The 17,718-nt window shown below is 41.3% G+C and overlaps 1 protein-coding gene across 2 annotated transcripts; it reads right to left on the bottom strand.

Annotated features, from left to right (window-relative positions):
- Window positions 1-225: 225 nt before the first annotated feature.
- GOLGA1 (golgin A1) lies at window positions 226-17,328 on the bottom strand. 2 transcript variants are annotated; one of them, XM_084298854.1, is made up of 23 exons: window positions 17,271-17,328; window positions 16,730-17,032; window positions 15,982-16,072; window positions 15,089-15,163; window positions 14,651-14,748; window positions 14,119-14,151; window positions 13,335-13,463; window positions 12,878-13,047; window positions 12,361-12,472; window positions 12,142-12,237; window positions 11,792-11,917; window positions 11,184-11,279; window positions 10,639-10,734; window positions 10,206-10,358; window positions 9,886-9,981; window positions 9,044-9,133; window positions 7,710-7,812; window positions 6,871-7,028; window positions 6,223-6,384; window positions 5,604-5,663; window positions 4,588-4,758; window positions 3,542-3,628; window positions 226-2,707 (listed from the first exon to the last, which is right to left on the bottom strand). In XM_084298854.1, exons 2-23 carry the CDS (start codon window positions 16,862-16,864, stop codon window positions 2,627-2,629), a joined length of 2,418 nt encoding a protein of 805 aa, XP_084154980.1. In that variant the 5' UTR covers window positions 16,865-17,032; window positions 17,271-17,328; the 3' UTR covers window positions 226-2,626. The 2 variants fall into 2 exon arrangements, with proteins under 2 accessions (XP_084154980.1, XP_084154981.1); XM_084298855.1 differs by having other exon boundaries at window positions 6,910-7,028.
- Between the last annotated feature and the right edge of the window lie 390 nt (window positions 17,329-17,718).

The raw sequence follows: 17,718 nt of genomic DNA, 5'->3' as shown, positions 1-17,718 counted from the left end.
TGTATTCTCTTCTGTCTTTGTTTTTATCAGCTCCTAAAAGTGCAGTAGCAGCTGTCCCTGGTGAGATGAGTTTAGGAAGCACTCTGCCTCATTCCTGACCTAATTCCCTACAAGAAACAGAGGCCTTAATTACCTAACTACCCCTTCTTATGATGGGCAGGTGATAAATGGTGTTTCATGCTTTAAGCCTCTCAATTTTAATTAGCTACAGCATCCCAGGGGACATAACCAGGACTATAAAGAAATCAAGATTAGAGTTTTAATCCAAAATGTATTGCACCACAAATTTCATAGTGTTTCAATACAATCCATATTTACAGCATAGAAGGAAAGAAATCCATTGGCCATAGAAAGGATTGTGTATACCACTGTTCCTATACAAGGGAAAGTGCATTAGCTTTTTTTTTTTTAGTACACCACACACACACACACCATTCTTGCTCTGGTATCTGAAGAAAATTCAACACTTGAGAACTAGTTGTTATGGTAAGTTGATCCTGTATGAGCTTTGGGAAGTGTTAGTCAGTCTGTTATCTACGACACGTATCACGCCTTCTTCTAGGGTACCTGTCCTGCATTTGTTACTATTCAGCAGTAACTTTTCAACCCAGGCTCAACTTAAACCAATCTGTCATTAAGCAGGCATCAGCACGAGAGAATCCTGTCCCTTGGCCTTGGTCCCACAGAAACAGGACAAGGGGACATTCTAAAGGAAAAGGCCCTCCCCAGAACCAATAGGGTTATCAGCCTGCCCCCACTTTGTTTCAATACAGGAGCAGCTGATAAAAAGTATATTTCTGATTGTCTGTTTTCATTATTAGAGTTGTACTCTTCCCCTAAACTTCCCTACTCTATACAGTTAAGTGCCATGGATCAAAAGTTGCTAGACTCTGTTTTGACAAGTTTAATGTACTAAGAAGTCCAGGTGGTTTTACTAAACTTAAATTGAGCCTAGCTCTAAACTGAGGAGTGTCACCTGTGCCAAGGTAATAGCTACTGTGAGCTCCTATGTCTTATATATGGCTACTTAACCAAAACTGAAAATTTGCAGCAGATTTACTGCTCTACCAACTTGACCTCATGTAGGATACTTTCATCTTCACCACAGCGTCCGCGTGCATGGGAGCAGTCCACGTGCTGAAACTCAGCACTGCCTCTGGACTGCCACCACCAAGGTCATTCAGACCCCTGTTAGCAAACAAAGTTAAAATTCTGAACAGTGACCTTATTTTCACTGAGGACAGGTGGAATTTTCTTGACTGCATTTAACATTGTTAGTAACATGAACCTCATTGTAAGAGAATTACCAGAATTGCAGCCTGCTCAAATTTTGTACATGCATAGTTTTTTGAAAATATATCCAAATTTTAAGGAGCCAGACTGATTGCTGCTTCCTCTTTTCATCTAGATTGCATGGTGGTGTTGTAACTAAAGGGCAAAATTGTGCTTCCAGTCTGTGCCAGCTTGGTCCCCTCTTCCTAAGGCAGAAGGAAGCAACCTGCTGGAACCAAGACCTATTAAGAGTTGAATTTTGCCCTCAAAACCAAAAACCTCATAAGCAGCGTTCCTTTTACCATGTAGCTAGGACACAGTTAACAGCCCACTACATGTTCATAACAGTTTCTAAGCATCAGTATCTGAACTATACAAAACCACAAGAGAGGTGGATACTGGTTATGAAATTTTGTCACTATCAGACTTGTAAAGGAAAAAAAAATAGTACCAATATTCTTCACTTTTTTTTCTTTTTTCTTTTTTAAATAAAAGCTATTTTCAGTGTGCATTTACAATACCTGGAATTCAGCTTTAAAAATTTAAAATAGTTTACCTCCCCTTCTTCCCAATGCTAACAACCTATAGTACAGACTAATAGATTAGTTTTAAAGGCGACTGAGTATTAGGACTATAATTAAGACCATTTTAAATATTATTTTTCTTTAAGAAAAGTAAAATCAGACAACTCTAAAGTTGTGCTCTCAAATTAAATAATCGTCATCAACATGCAGCCTTCAGGACTGCAGGCCAGGATATATGCACCTTAAATTACACAGTGATATGAAAAGATGCAAATTATTAGTTATGTCAGTATAACAAGGCAAGGCAAATTTCTTTTTGGTTAAAGCTCCTGCTCCTGTTCTCTGAAAGCCTTCTCAAACTGTCAAAAATTCAGTACAGTATTGCCAACATTTTTCTTCCATCGCTTGCTTTCCACAGCGAGACAAGGAAGCTTGACTGTGTCTAGAGTTACTCAACTCTAGCACTCCGTAACAGAAGCCGGAGCCACCCTCATAACAGATGCACGTGTTAGAAGCTTGAACTGCCAGCACCGGTGTTAGTGAGGTTAACGTTACCCTTTGGTGCCAAGAAAACCAGATTGACGAGCACAAGGAGCTGACTTCCTTTGAAAGACCATCGAGACAATGGTCCCCGAATCCAACCCAGAAGAGGTGTTGCAGTTTGTAGTGAAAATTTCTCCTTGCACAGTATTACTTTTGTAAACAGCTTCAAAGTTCCTGTACAAAATACTGCAATGACAGTGATTAAGACACACCTGAAGTGGTGTGTTCAGTGTTCTTTTCACAGAAAAAAAAGTGGCTAGATGCTGAACGCCCATTTTCAGGTTCCCTTAAGACCACAGTGTCCTTGGGCTCGAGATAGATGGCCGGATACTGCCTTTAGGAGATGGCTTTGACCCAAACCACGACATCTAGGACAGGAAAGCACAACACGCATTATGCTGGGTACACACTTTTAAGAAGCTGAAGACTTAAAAAAGAATACAGCACCTGTGTATCTCCCTATCATTTGATGGAAAGAACTGTTTATAAAACAACACTGCGGACTTCAGATGAAGAAACTGAAAGCAGTTTCACATAACCAAACCTAGAAGGAACAGCATCCTGTTTTCACAAGTGAACACTACTGGAGTACACTTATATGTATTCTTTAAAGTAATAACAAATCTAGTCATTTAAACAGTACCTGTAGTTAATCTAGTATTAAGCCGCTCTCTGAAAAAGATGGCAAAGGGTACGTAGACCAAATGTGTTCAACCTATCAAGTCAGCAGAAATAAATGCAGGGCACATTGAAGAAACTGAGGCAGCACTCATTTATGAACATCCACTAATAATGACACAGCCAGGGACATACAGCAGATCTCATTTCATGCAAGGGGAAAGGAGAAACAGATCTAGGTGTCTAAGCCTAATGTCAACATGACAAAACCAAGAATTCAGTTTCCTCTTAAACGTTTGACTACTCACAGAGCTTTCTAGCTTCCTGTCACAGGCTAATTCCACTGGGCAAAACTGTGCTGTCGCTCCTCTGAAGCACTGGAAAGTTGCTCTGTATTTCCCTTGCTGACACACTATTTCCAACATGTAGCTATGCAATCAGCTAACGTTTTAATAGTAAGTTACACGTATTATGGTACCTAACATTTGGAAAAAGATATTTTTCATGATCTCCTAGCATCAAAGAACATTCATTCCTTTTGCTCGGAACCCAGTTAGAAATTGCAAGTGGAACAGAATCCTTACCTTGTACTCCAAAGTTTCTTTAAGCATATTTTCTTCCTCTTGTGAAAAATTCAGTAACACAGATACAGCTTTAATTAGATGGAATGCCTGAAAGAAACCACAGAGTTTTGCTGCTTATGATGCTCTCAGGCTCCACATTTTGGATTACAGTGCAGCACTGTTTTTTTGCAGTTTTAGTGACAGACTTCTTAGTCACAACTGTGAGCAGCAGAGCAACAGTTTCCCACTATTCCCAATTCCAATAGGCCAGGACAGCTTGTACATTATTTCTTCTGTTTGTGTTTCCTGGCTTTCTGTTCTTTAATAGTGGTTTGCATATTTGGGGGTAAAAAAGACTAAATGAGGAGCCTAGTTAGTAAGAATAAAGAAGCCTGGCTCCTGTGGCATCCTATTTTTTTTTAAGCTTTGGTAAGTTGATCAAGCCAGCACATAGGTAAGTAAGAATCATGGTGTTTTAAGCACACACTTAGGTGCACGAACTGCACAGTGCTAGTATTCTAAATGTGTCAATCATGAAGAACTACTAAAGGAGTCAAGCAGTCAAGAAACCATGGAGCTGCACTATTCTTTCCTTGATCTTATCTACTGTCTGACTTGCAAATAAGAGAAGTGTATTTGTCATGACTTTTACCTGTATTTTTTCCAAAATAATGTAGAGAACAAAAAGGAGACCCAGTGCACACAGAATTGCACCTCATAAACATCACCTTAATAGAAAGTGGTTTATGTCATCCTTTTTTGTTGCTGCCTTAAATATATAGCCTCTTTACACTAATTGCATATACTCCATATGCTTTTTAAGAATAGCGCAGAGAATGCCTTATGGCTTCAGATTTTTAACTTCCAGACATAATTACCTCCTACCTTCCATTTAGATCCTAAAAATCTCTACTTCCAAACATACTGCTGCTAGCTAGTTTGTGTTACTGTGCTGAATCAGTCAATTACTTTTTAAGTGCAAAAGTATGAAACTGGCACAGAAGTATCCTTAGCAGGTGCCAGTTTCTAGAGAACAAAAGACTTGAAAGATAAGCATACATTTTTACCTCAGACTCCCGGCAGGACATGAATTTTAGTACAACGTGTTTAAGGTATTCAAAGTTTATCTCCCTTGAGTCATTTAAATCAGAATTGTTTGTGACAGTCACAGAAGTATTAGGCACTTCAGAATTTGTTTTTTCACGTACTTCAGGTACCTCACTGTCAGGCCTTATTTTCTGAAAAGGAAAAGAGACATCGTGGTACATTGTGGACTGTGTCAGTTTGGCACTGGGAGAAGATTTGCATCTGAAATATCTAACGCAGAGGGCTTGTTCCTACAAGGTGGGTAAAACCTTGGCATCAACAGGACAAGCTTCTCATCCTTCAAGGTATCATAGCAGAGCAGCGTCTTCACCCCTCCCTAGACTCTAGGACAGAAGCTAGTTGCTGTTAGTGTTACGTCTGCATGACACAAACCAGCAGAATTGGCTTCAGCCTAGAAACTGTCATTTGATCATTTTCTTTCACCACTCATCTGCTCTATGCTTTTCAAATGAGGGCTTTCTCCAAACAATTCTCAAGTTCAGAACAAAAATCACATCATTAGAGTATTTTTAAATTGCTTTTAAAATGTTTAAAATAGAACTTTTTCTCAGAGAGAAAAGCTATTGCACGAGGGATTAAAGAGCTTTCCCTGAGGGCTGACCTCACTCCTATGGGAAAACTTCAATGACTGGCAGCTAAGTAGCCATCAAACCTCAGCCAATCGCTCCACAGAAACGTACTGGATGCTGGACACTACCAAACACAGGTCACCTATTGCTATAATTCGACGTTGCAATAGCTCGGAGGTGATGGCTACCTGTCACACCATCCATTCAATAAATAATGATCTAGGATGACGTATTTCCTTAAGTTGAGGGTTCACAGAACTGCCTGCAAATGCAAGGAAACTGCAAGCATTCCCAGTAGAAAGAAAAAAAAAATACACTGTAGCTACCAGTCAAGTTTTTGGAACTACTGGTTCAAGTAACTGTCAGCGAGTGCCAGCTGGAGAGAGACTGAGAAACATAACACTTACCAGTTCTTTTTGGAGGGTTTTTTTCAGTTCTGTCATTCTTTGCTGTAACTGCTTTATCATCTGTCAACAGAGCAAAGGACAGCACTAACATAGCATTCACTGTTAGGACACATTTTGACCCACAGGTATATGTAAAAACCCATGACAAATAAGTGTAAGGAACAGAACAATAATTAAACACAGACAGCTCAAAAGAAGCAACCCGAATGTCTTGTCTTTCTGGCTGCACATGTTCACAGGCATGCAATAGGACACTTGGGTTTTAATGACAGCACAACGGAAATTAATTCAATGAATTCAAACAAAAGGGTTCTGCAGGCAAGCTGTGCGTGGTATCATTTGGTGCTTCTTTCCTCCAAAACAGATAAGGAGCAGAACATGCCACAAGAAGAGATTTCCTTTCAACTCTGGCTGCAGTTTTCATTTACTGTTATGATACCCTTATACAATCCAGAGGGGAAAAAATTACTCATAGAATGTTGGATTCAGATTGGATCTCTCATTTGGGGAAGCCTGCTTAGGCCCATCTTTCTAAGGCTGTGGCACAGGTAGCACCAATTATTAGGCTTCCTAGTTAAAATGGGAAAGACTAACAGCTGTTTCTCCTGTTTCAGTTTACCTTGTTTTTCTCAACAATTTGCTGTTCCAGCTCTCTGTTATCCTTCTGAAGTTGAATGACATCTGCAGCTGCTACCTCTCCATTCTGTTCCATCACACGGTTTTCTGGAGGATGTAAATGCTCGTTGTTCAAGGGTCCTGCTGATTCTTCTAGATCTGAAACCTGTAAAAATGTAAATGGTGAACTGCAGAGATATCATGGTATTTGCAGCCCATGATCACTCTTCATGGAGAAAGCTAAACTTTCCTACTTCTGTAGGTTTTTTTTTTTTTTTTTTTTTTTGCTTGTTTGCTTTTGTGTGTGGGTGGCAGCAGTTTTCTGGTGTCTGTGTGTTGTTGTTTTTTTTTTTTTTTTTAAAGTACAAAGCATTAGTGACAATTGAGTTGGCTACATCATCTCCCAGTGGCCTCTTCAGAGATTTTGGGTCTCTGTCTCATAAAATGTCTTGAGGGGATTGAGTATGTCAAATAAAATAAGGTGGTAGCCTTCACGAACCACTCACAGATCTGACAGCAAACAGCTTCCTTTAGGAAGACAAAGAGCAACAAATAATGGTGTACCACCAAGGCATGACAGAAGTGGGATCTCTTGCATGACTGCTGATTTTCCCAAAAAGTCAGAAGAGAGAAGCTTTGCAATTGCACTCACATTTTTCTCATGTTCTCTGGCCAACATGCATTCCTGTACCTGCAACTTCAACTCATCTATTTCCTTTCTTGCCGTTTCTTCTTTCTCCACTGCTTGGCTATTACATGCCTCTATATCAGATTGCAACTGGTGCATTTGCAGCAAGACAGCTTCATGATCTGAGGAAGGAGAAATCTGCTTAGTATCAGTCTTCTGAATCAAATGGGATTTTTTTTTAATTATTTTTCTTAGACAAAGCAAGATACACTGACAGTAAATCCTGACCTTTGAGTTGTGCTCTGTCACGAAGACAGAAGACAATGAAATTTAAGCCACCAATCTCATGTGCATATTTTTGCGGAGGAGTGCTCTAGCTGTTTAAAAGTCAGGGTGATTTTAATACTTAAAAGTATAATTATAAATTATACCTGTTCTAAAAGAACACGGACCTCCACCAGAAGTCTGCAACTTGTGTTCTGACTGCGCAGGAACACGTGGGGCTGAGCTGTGAGCACAAATGGCTAGCCAGTGGAATGGTGCAACAAGAGGCTAAAGTTTTGTTCCCTTTCTAAGCAATGACAACACACAAGAGAAACATAGAGGTGCCTGGAATTGAATGCAGACGACTGCACTTCATCTTTTAGTATAATTGTGGAATATCAGCCTACAACTGCTCTTTAAGTATGTAAATAACGTATTTCATGCAAGTGCAGTTTTTAAAGTGGTACAACAAAGTAGCGGTTTTTGAACTGCAATTCTTTATTTCATGTGTTTTGCACAATACGTTTGCCTACAAGAAGTACAGCAAGACTGTACTCAGATGAAGCTATCTGGAATACAGTAAGCTCGTTTGATCTAACCTTGTCTGAGTTGGTTTAGTTCTTCCTTCTGTTTTAGAAGCACATCAGATTTTTCACCAATAAGTCGGTCTTTTTCCTCTATTAAGGAAGCCAGATGTGAAACCTTCAAAGCAGTCAAACAAACAGAATTCATTAAAGACATGCAACTAGAAGAGGCTACGGAATGATTTCAACATATCTCAGGTTCAGAATTTTGGGGAGTGCAGCGAGGGGGGAGGACTGGAGAAGAATTCTATCAGTGGAAGGCAGCGGCTGGTATCTACAACTAGGCAGGGGCTGCGTGAGCTCTGTGCTAGGCAATACAGCACCTTGAGAAGTAGTTTGTGCAGCATTAGTGTTACAGATAATACAGTCTGGATGTCTGTGATCTATCCCAAGACTCACAGAAGGCATCACATCCACACTGTCCTCATTTAGAAAGCACTGAAGTCAATGCGGTGCTGGAGCTAAAACCACACTTCCACTTCTAACAAGCTCCGTGTCACAACTGCAGGTTGCCTCATAACCAGCAGGTGGCAGCTGTAAAACAGCCGCTGTGCAAAACTGGGTATCACTGTACCCCTTCTACAGCTGGATCGAGCAAGTACATTATCTGCAACTACTCTAGAAGCATGAAGAAGCTGAAAGATCAAGATCAAACTAAATTCAAACTTGCTCAGCTGACAGTTCCCAGCTTAAGAAAACAGGAGTTCCCATTATCCACTACACCTGCTTTGAACAAATAGAAGAACAAAATAAGACTACCTAGAGTTTCCATTTGGTTACTGGATATAAACTTCTTCCATAAGAGGGAGCATAGGGTTCTAGAACTGCTGTGCTTAAGAGGGACAAAGATGTGATACAAGCACTAAAAGGAACAACAAAATGATTAAAAAAAAAAAAAAAGCCAGCTAGCCATGTCTCGGGATGACTTGCCCACTGGGACTACGCACCATCCTACAGATTAAAGGGGTCTGAAGTAATCATCTCTATTCTGAGTAAATGTGTTCACTTGCTACCAACTGGTCTTCCCCTCAGTTTTTTTTTTATAGTAAATGTCACAACCTGCCCTAACTCTTGAGCCTACAAACTTACAAATATCTCCAACTTTGCAGCTAGCAGCATTTTACATTTTCCCACTGGAATAGCTTGCATAAGTTGATAAAGATTCTTGTGCAAGCATTTACATAGTCACCCCAACTTTCACGTTTACTGAGGCAACCCTGGCTGTCTTGCATGCTGAAGATGATTCCAATTAATTAACATAAGAATCAGGAACATTACGTCCAAGTCTCATCCAATCTGTTAGAGGTTAGAGCACCTGAACATATTTTAGACTTTGGGTATTGACCAACCTGCTGTTGAAATTCCTCTCTCTGTTTTCGTGTTTCTTCCAGTGCTTTGGCAATTTCAGTGCTGACAGTCTCTCTGCTGCTTAATTCCTTCTGCAAAACAAAGGTAATTCAGATGTTACTTGAGACAACTAAAATCGGGTCAGTGTCTCATCTTTAAAACCAAATCCATTAGCAACTACAATTTATCGGTGTTCTAATACACTGTGATTTACATTTATTTCCAGTTGTGCACCATTGTTTTGTTTGACTGTACTACTGACACCTGCACACGTAGGAGCAGTACAGAACTGATACAAGACCCCAAACATATCCAACACTTAAAAGATCTCTTATTAGCTTGAAGTATCTGTTACAAAGTGGTGGCTCCTTCCTACAACTATCTTTAAATTTAATTAGGCATCTAACAGTAGCTAAAGATAAAACTTTCAACAATCTAAAATTACAGTCAGAAGACTAAGTATAAGCTGTAAATACCTAACCAAGTTCCACTTATGCTTATGACTGCTTTTTTTGAATGCTACGAGTGGAACTGATGTGGAACTATTCTGCGTTCATTGCTGCCAACAGGATTTAAAAGCTCTTCATGCCTGACAATATGGGAATGTATTATTTATGCCTGATTTGGGCAGATACAAGCATTCTGTTTCAGGAAAGGATCACCCATTTGTAACACTCCTCAGATGCGTTTCTACTGAAGAACAAAGATGATTTGCAGCTTTAAGTACACAGAACCTAAATGCAATCTGATTCCAAGTGTTAGGAAGGTAACACACCTTGCCAGGAACTGTTTCTCAAACCAAGCACAACATTTAACCGGTATCACTAACCAATTAAGCCCTTACCTTTAGCCTGTTTAGTTCAGATTCTTGATTTTTTAACGAACTCTCATACTTTTCTCTGCTTTCATTAAGATGTTCATTTTCCTTCTCCAACTGGCTCTGTAAAATGAAGACTGCTTAAGTACTAAGCACAAGTATTCCAATGCTTTGTTTAAACAGATCCAGCGAGTTCTCTGTTCATATTTAATATCTCAAAGTATTAGAACATCTATTGGAGTGCTTAGGAACTCTGAGTAAGCACATTCAGACAACGTGAGTATCTACTAGCTTTGTTAAAATAATTGTGAAGACTCAGGTGCCCCCTGAACAGTTTCTGTACTTACTATCTTGTGCTGAGTAGATGTTTTATCAAATTCCCAAGCTGTTTGAAGAGCAGCAATTTGAGACTCCAGCTCAGTAACTTTTTGTTCATATTGATGTTTCTCACTTGATAACTGCTGCTGCAGTTTATTTCTTTCATTTTCTAGATCAGTTTCCTTAAGAAAAATAAAGACCACTGAGTAATAAAATGGTATTTTATTAATTGTACTATTCTCTGATAAGAACTGGACATCATTTCATGTGATATACTCAAACTGAATTAATACTATTTCTTTGGCAGTAGTGCCATGCACTCTCATACAGACATTATTAGTTTAGGAGACAAACAGCAAGAAAACACCAGAGCAACAAATCGAACACAGAGAAAATAGTACCAGTGGAGATGCCGAAAACTGATTTGCAACTGGTCATGAAAATATTATGCAGCGTACTCACCAACTTCTGGATCTTCAGATCTTGCTCACCAGCTGCTTCTTTAATCTTTTTCAACGTTTCTGTTGTGGTCTGCAGTTTTTGTTCCAGATCTCTATTCTAAAATATAACAATACATTAACTTCCTTATCCATTGGCATCTACATCACTAGAAAAAAACAGTAATATACAGAATGTGGGATGACCCAGTAAACATCAAAACAATGAAACCACATAGTTCAGACAGAAAGTCTACTTGACACACGCTGCTTTCTTTAAAAACTCATCACCATCCCAGCCCTTCCTCAGCAATGCTTGCACTCCAGCTACTTGTTTCTTTGGGTAGGAAAGACATGCTTGAAAACTCTTAACTTCAGAACCACTAGGCACCTCTCCATCACTGTAGGTGGGGGGATGACCAGAGCCACGGATCAATTAAACTTTCCTTTCAGACTAAATGGGACATATAGCTTCACTTTTGGTCAAGAGCAAAAGTACAGCAAGAGGAATAGGTATTGAGTATCAAGAAGATGGAAACAGTGGGAATTTGTATGAAAAAAAATATTTACCTGTGTTTCCCACTGGTTCACAGTATCAGCGTGATGCATTCTGTCTGTTAGTATCTGCTGCCTGGTTTCATCCAGTTTCAGCTCAAGAGCAGCTTTCTGAAGATTATATTGGGTTGAAGAACAGGAGGACAGACAGACAAAGAGATAGGATTTTAATTAAGATTTGTCTTTGCATTGCATTAATAAAACAATACTAAAATGGACCCACATGCAAAAACAAAGTTTCTCACTCCCATCTTCATGCTTTTCAATTCATGATAATAAAAAATGAACAATAAGAAGAAGGGCGCACTGCTCTCCGTAAGGATTAAACGGTAAAACTTTCCAGTTGCTCCACCTTTTGTGGGCATGTTAAAAAGCTCTTCTTTCCCTTCATTCACAGACAATTCAGAAAGACCAATGCAGACATCTGTGCAAAAAGTACATAAACAGGCCCAATGTAGTCATCCACATAAGCCTGTTCAGCGTAGCGTGCCAGTATACACCAGAGGAACAAATGTGCCCGCATTACATCATCATATATTCTTTCCATATGTAGTAAACAATGTATGTTCTAAAAAAATCTCCTTGAGATTGCACTTTTAAGCAGTCTATAAATGTAAAATTACCTCCTTGAGTAGTTCCTGCATATGTTCATCCCCTGAAAGATTTCTTTCTAGCTTCTTTTCCAAAGAGGACACTTTTTCCTGCAGCTGTTCGGTAAGTTTATTTCTCTCAGCAAATTCAAAAGTCATCTGTGGGAACAAGAAATCATTTTTATTTTTTTACTTTTTGTAGCCAAGCTTTCATCCAATCCATTGTAGTTTGACATGAACAAATGCCTCTAGGAAAAGTTCTATTTGAAAAAACAATATAATGTTCAAACACTTCATGAACACCACATTTCAGACTAACAGTGCGTTACCAAAGCATACACCTTCACACCAGGCAACAGAAGGTGCATCTGAAAACACTTAACCTTTAGCTTATGTTGTTCATATTCCACCTTCAGAGATTCATGCTCCACTTGTAACATTTCCAGTCTCTTCTCACAACCGGAACCAGCAACTTGAGCCTAAAAATTTTGAGAAATGACTTGCTTTAAATCTTAGATTTCCAAAACCACAAAACTGATATCAAATATAACTTATGTAAACAGTTAGCTCTTTGAATCAAACCTCACTTATCTGAAACTTACATTTTGCAAGTCTACAGAAAGCTGCTGAATGACAGTTTGTAGTTCTTGTTCTCGTAACTCCAGAGCAGTGATCTTATTTTCTGCATTTGTCTCAGCTGTCCTTAGTTCATCTCTTCACAGAAAGAGGGAAAAAAAGTGACATAGCATTCTATAAAAGTAACCTTTGGAAGATAATTCTGCTTCTTATGAAAATGGACTAAGCAACGTGAACAACATTTTCTTGCCTTCAAACCAGCCACTGCCTTGATTATACACTTTCCAAAAAGGTAATGATTAAGTATTCAAACTACACACACAAAAACTGTAACATTCTTACAAAGTCCTAAACAAGTACTGCTTCAATTGGCTTGAAAATCAAGATATATAAACTTGGCATTTGCATCCACACTGCCACACTAGAAGCAATTATTCAGTCTGTTCATTGCATATATAAACTCTTCCAAAAAAGACAGACTTGGGCATAAAGTATTAGTATAGGGGAAATTAATACACCCCTCACGAAATACGACATCCATACCTCTGTGCCTCTAGCTCCAAGAACTGCTGCTGCAACTCCTGAAGATCTTTTCGTAGGCCTGATGACTCATTGCTTGCATCCTGAAGCACTTCCTTAGTGTGGGCTAGCTCTTGAGTGCATGCCTCTAGTTCCTGCTCTGCTTTGCTCAGAGATTCTTCCTTTTTCAAAAGCTGGATACCAGAATGTTATCTTTAACAATATATATGAACTGGTAGTGCTGATAGAGTCTTCTCATTTAAACCTGTTTCCCTTATTAAGTTATGAGCTGAATTAAATAACTCCCAGAAGTCACTGTTGTAATACTCTACACAGTACTGTACACACATACCTCCTGATAGGATTTGGACACTGAACAAGACTGTGTATCAGCATTAAGGCTGAAAACAACGCAGTGCTACCACTGAGTAGGTGTTCTAACAGAAATTTTAGCAAAAAGTTATGTTTAAAACAGTCTTACCATGTGTTTAACTTTGGCCATTTCCTGCTGTTGAAAGCCTTCCAGCTCATCAATTTCATCTCTCTTTTGAAAAAGGTTCAAACTCTGCTCCCTCATTTCTCGTAACTGCTTTTCAAGCATTTTTTTTTCCTGATAAACCAACAAAATTAAAAGGAATCTGAGAATATCTGAATGCTAATTTGAAGTCAATATGAGTTTAGTTAAATTCTCTGGGAAAGAAATCTTTTCTTGCATCCCTAAGGTGTTCTGACAGTGCTACATACAGAACTAGAACCTCTTTAAATTCGTGTTGCACTATGCAATGTGGAGCAAATTACTGAACTGCAAAAATCTTTTTTAAAAAATTGTCTTCGTTACAATGTGGTCAATGAAAATGCAACTCACAGCAAATAGTAACCTGTTTAATGTCTTCATAGTCAGAGGTACTTTAAAATAGACTAAGTTAAATGGTGAGAACTACAGCAAAACTGAAATCCCACACTAAAAAAATAGGTTTCTTTCTTTTATGAAACAGATGACCCACTACAAGACCTCAGACTAAATCACTACCTCCTTCTGCATCCCAGCTGCCTCCTCAGTAAGATCGTTCTTCTTGCAACCCATCCTTTTTTTTCCCACATTGAAAATTAATTCCAGAAACATTTCATAAAGCACCGGAGCTGGTAAGTCTCTGGCCCCACCCACTGAACAATGATCAAATATTTAAAAGAGCTGAACAGAGCTGAGCTGTAGAAAGCATGTGGGTGCTGTTTAAAAATACAAAACAAAAGAAAAGCTTAATTACCTTTTCAACTTGACCCAATTTTTCCATCCACTCCTGAACAAGAAAGAAAGAAGAAAAATCAAAACCCAGCTGCAGACTTTAAAGGAGAACAATTATAGTTTAAAAAAAAAAAAAAAAATTGTACTGATACAAAGTTACTGATACTGATAAGTTGTGGAAATGATTAAAAAAACACAGTAATCACCCCAAAAAAACAGGTAATATTTCAATATATAAAAGCTGTGGAATAATCTATGTTACCTGCATATAAAGGTATTATTCAGAATAAAGCAAAAATGACAACAGGTCTACTGCAGTGGAATCTTACAAGTGTGAACTTAACATTAGAAAGTTCTGTGGGCTCTTATTCAAAACATTAAGAAGACTCAGAAAAACGACAAGCACTGCACCTTTTTTTGTTTGTTTGTTTTTAAACTTTGGCACACTAATGGAACACAATGCAGAACTACTACTTTAATTAATGGTGACACCTGTCTGAAACATCAATGTCACGCACAGCCAGTCAAAACCCGAGCTGTTCAAACTCTGTTACCTGGTCCTTTTTTTCTAAGGCCAAAGCCATTCCCTCAGCCATCTTGGCTCGGTTGGCCTGGTGAGCTTCATTCTGCTCTTGAAACTTCCTCATGGAGGCTATCAACAGAGAATCACCAGCTGTGTTAAAAACCCATCAGCGGCTTCTGAAATTTCTACATCATTTACATCACACTGCTTGCACATCAAACAAGTTCCAGAAATAACAAAGATACAAGTATCGTTTCTCACAGGGTTATAACAAAGCTGTAGGCTTCAAAAAAGTCTCTCCTGCATATTAGCCCCAAATTTGCCAAAAAGAGTGTATTAACAATTTAATTCGTCAGCCAACCCACAGGCACACAGTTTGAAATGTTTAAAACAATCAAAACTGTTTCTTTTCAGCTGTATTTAAATCATAGCAGTTTTCAACTAAAAAGAGAGAGAGAAAAATACGTACAATCCTGATGCTTTTCTAATGCATTCTCAAGCTTCTCTTTTATCTTCTGCAAGTTTCGGATCTGATCAGCATAATCTTGTGTGAGGAGGGAGAAGCACAGACCAGGAATGGACAGACATTAGGGAAAGAAATCAAATAGAAAAAAAAGAAAAAGGGGAAAAAAAAAAAAGAAAAAAGGATGAGTGGAAAATGACAATGATTTTCTCAACCAGAAAATCATTCCTGCTGAGGAAAACCTGGGTGAGTGTAACAATGAACACAAGCAACTAATTCTATACTGTCCATAGGGAAAATGACCGGTACAAACAGGAGGGACCTGTCCTCAGCACGCTACTTACACAAAAAAGGGCAGTACCAGAGAATGGCAAACTATCCCCACGTCTGGCTATAAAAAGCCCGTCTTCATCTGGCTACAACCTCTCCTTATTTCCCAAGGTCGCCTCTGACCTCTGGGAAGGAGCTGCGTAACAGCTCAGCCTAGTCTCTGACCCACTCCATGCGGCAGGAATGGAAACAGTCATAGAGCAGAGCCCTTACAACGGCTCTACAGATCGAGGTACCATCTTAGAAAGAAAAACAGCCTCAAGACTGTTTTATGCTCAAATCTCTGCTTTTTCTTCATTTCAACTGTGTTACTGTCAACACCAGAAGTCTTAGATACGGAGAGACATGAACCATCACATAAAAATATTAAAATAGAAGTGGGAAACACTGTTTGAGGCATGGGGACAGAAGGCACCCCAGCTGTTCCAAAGGAGCACATCAATGCTTCAAGGAATCAGTAGAAGTCATCCATCAATGTTCAAACCAAACATACACTCTAAATAAATTTAAACACTTAAGTTGAAAGGAAATAGTTTCTAATAGGATTTTATACGCATCAAGACACATACCAGACAGCTTGATCTCCAGCTTTCTTATTTGTTCATTTCTTCTGAACAACTGGGATGAAAGATCCTCTCTAGAGCTGCTTCCATCAGAAGCCTTGACAGAAGAACAACACTCGTGTAACTTACAAATACAGACAAAACGATCCTGTCACATACAGACTCTAGGATGATAAACACTGCTCCACCAAGGTGCCAGAGCATTGCAGCACTCATTTAATCCCTTCACACCTGGAATTATGCAGACTGCTTAAGCAACGATTTATAACAACAGACAGCTAGGGCAGAACATGGGAGGTACTACAGTGCTCTGCGTGCAACAATACCGAGCACACGCTCTCAGCAGTTACACAGCGTGCTGGCTAGTCAGAAGGCAAACGCAGGTGCACGGCAAGATCACAGCTAACCTGCATCCAGCTCGCTTCAAGTAATTAGCTTCACAAACAGGCACCTTACCTGTTTGCCCATTTAGCATCTGCTCAGTTTTACAACTGCTTTGCAGCGTTCTGTACTGAGACAGCTTTGTAACTCCTGTATACATGAGTAAACTAGGAAGTGCTGTAGTAAACACACCAACATTTCCTCATTAGTACTTAAGCTGTCTCCAACTAATGACTCATCCCCGTATCGAGGCGCACACCTACAGACACCCGACACGCAGACACCTCGCGGGGCACACTCAGAACTCGCGGCCGCCGAAGCCACAGCCCAAAGGCTGCAGGAGGAACCAAACCGCGGCAGGCGCTGAACTCACGAAGTCATCTCCCGAGTCCGCCCCCACAGACGTTATGGACTCCTTGCTGATGGACCGGGGGATCCGGGCGGCCCCCCCCGCCCTGGGGGCCACGGCCGCCTCCTCCGCGATCTTCTTCTTCAGCTTCGCGAACATCGCTCCTCGCTCCCCGCGGGTGCCGCAGCGGCCGGGCGCTCCCCACAGCCGCCGGTAACGCTCCGAGCTCCGCGCTCCGCCTCCCGGTGCCGGGCTTCAGCTCCGAGCTCCGTCCTCGCGGCGTCACGGAGCCTCCCGGCCCAGGGGAGCCCCGCGGCCCGGCAGCGCCTGCAGGGTACGGCCGGGGAGGGTCAGGGTCCCCCCGGGGCCGCGCGGGAGGCCCCAACCCGGCCCCGGCCCGGCCCCGCCGCCCCCGCCCCGCTCCCAGGCAGCCGCGGGCCCGCGGACACCGATCAGCCCCCGATCAGCCCCGCGGCCCGGCCCCGCCGCCTGCCTCCCCGGGCCCCGGCACGCGGCTCCCCGGCCTCCCAGCCCCCGGTTCCCGTCGCCCCGGCCCCGGCCTCGCCTCTCCTCGCCCGCCACCGCCGGGACCCCGCGGCCGCCGCCGCTCCCCTGGCGACGCCGACCCGGAAGCGCCGCGCGGGCCGGAAGTGCCGAGGGACGCTGCGCACGCGCCGTGGGCGGGCCCCAGCTCCGGCCCCCAGCAGGGCCCGGCCCAGCCCCGGCCTCCTTTCGGCCTCCCCTCAGCCCCGGTCCCGGTCCCGGTCCCGGTCCCCCCCGAGCGCTCCTCGCCGCTTCCTGACTGCCCGGCCCTGCCCGCAGCCCCGCCCGGCTCCTCCCTTGGGCAGCAGGCTGCCGTCACGCAGCGCTTCGGCGAGTTACAGAGCCCTGGCACAGAACGGCTGTTTGCTCCAAAAGAAAGTTTATTTATAGATCTTTGTACTTTTAAAGTAAAATAATCTGCTTTGTTACCAAAATACGATACACAGGCACACGGCTGTAAAACACCTGTA

Source organism: Netta rufina (genome assembly GCF_964035555.1).
Source record: "Netta rufina genome assembly, chromosome: 20".
Classification (NCBI taxonomy): domain Eukaryota; kingdom Metazoa; phylum Chordata; class Aves; order Anseriformes; family Anatidae; genus Netta; species Netta rufina.
This window is presented reverse-complemented; position numbering and strand designations above follow the sequence as displayed.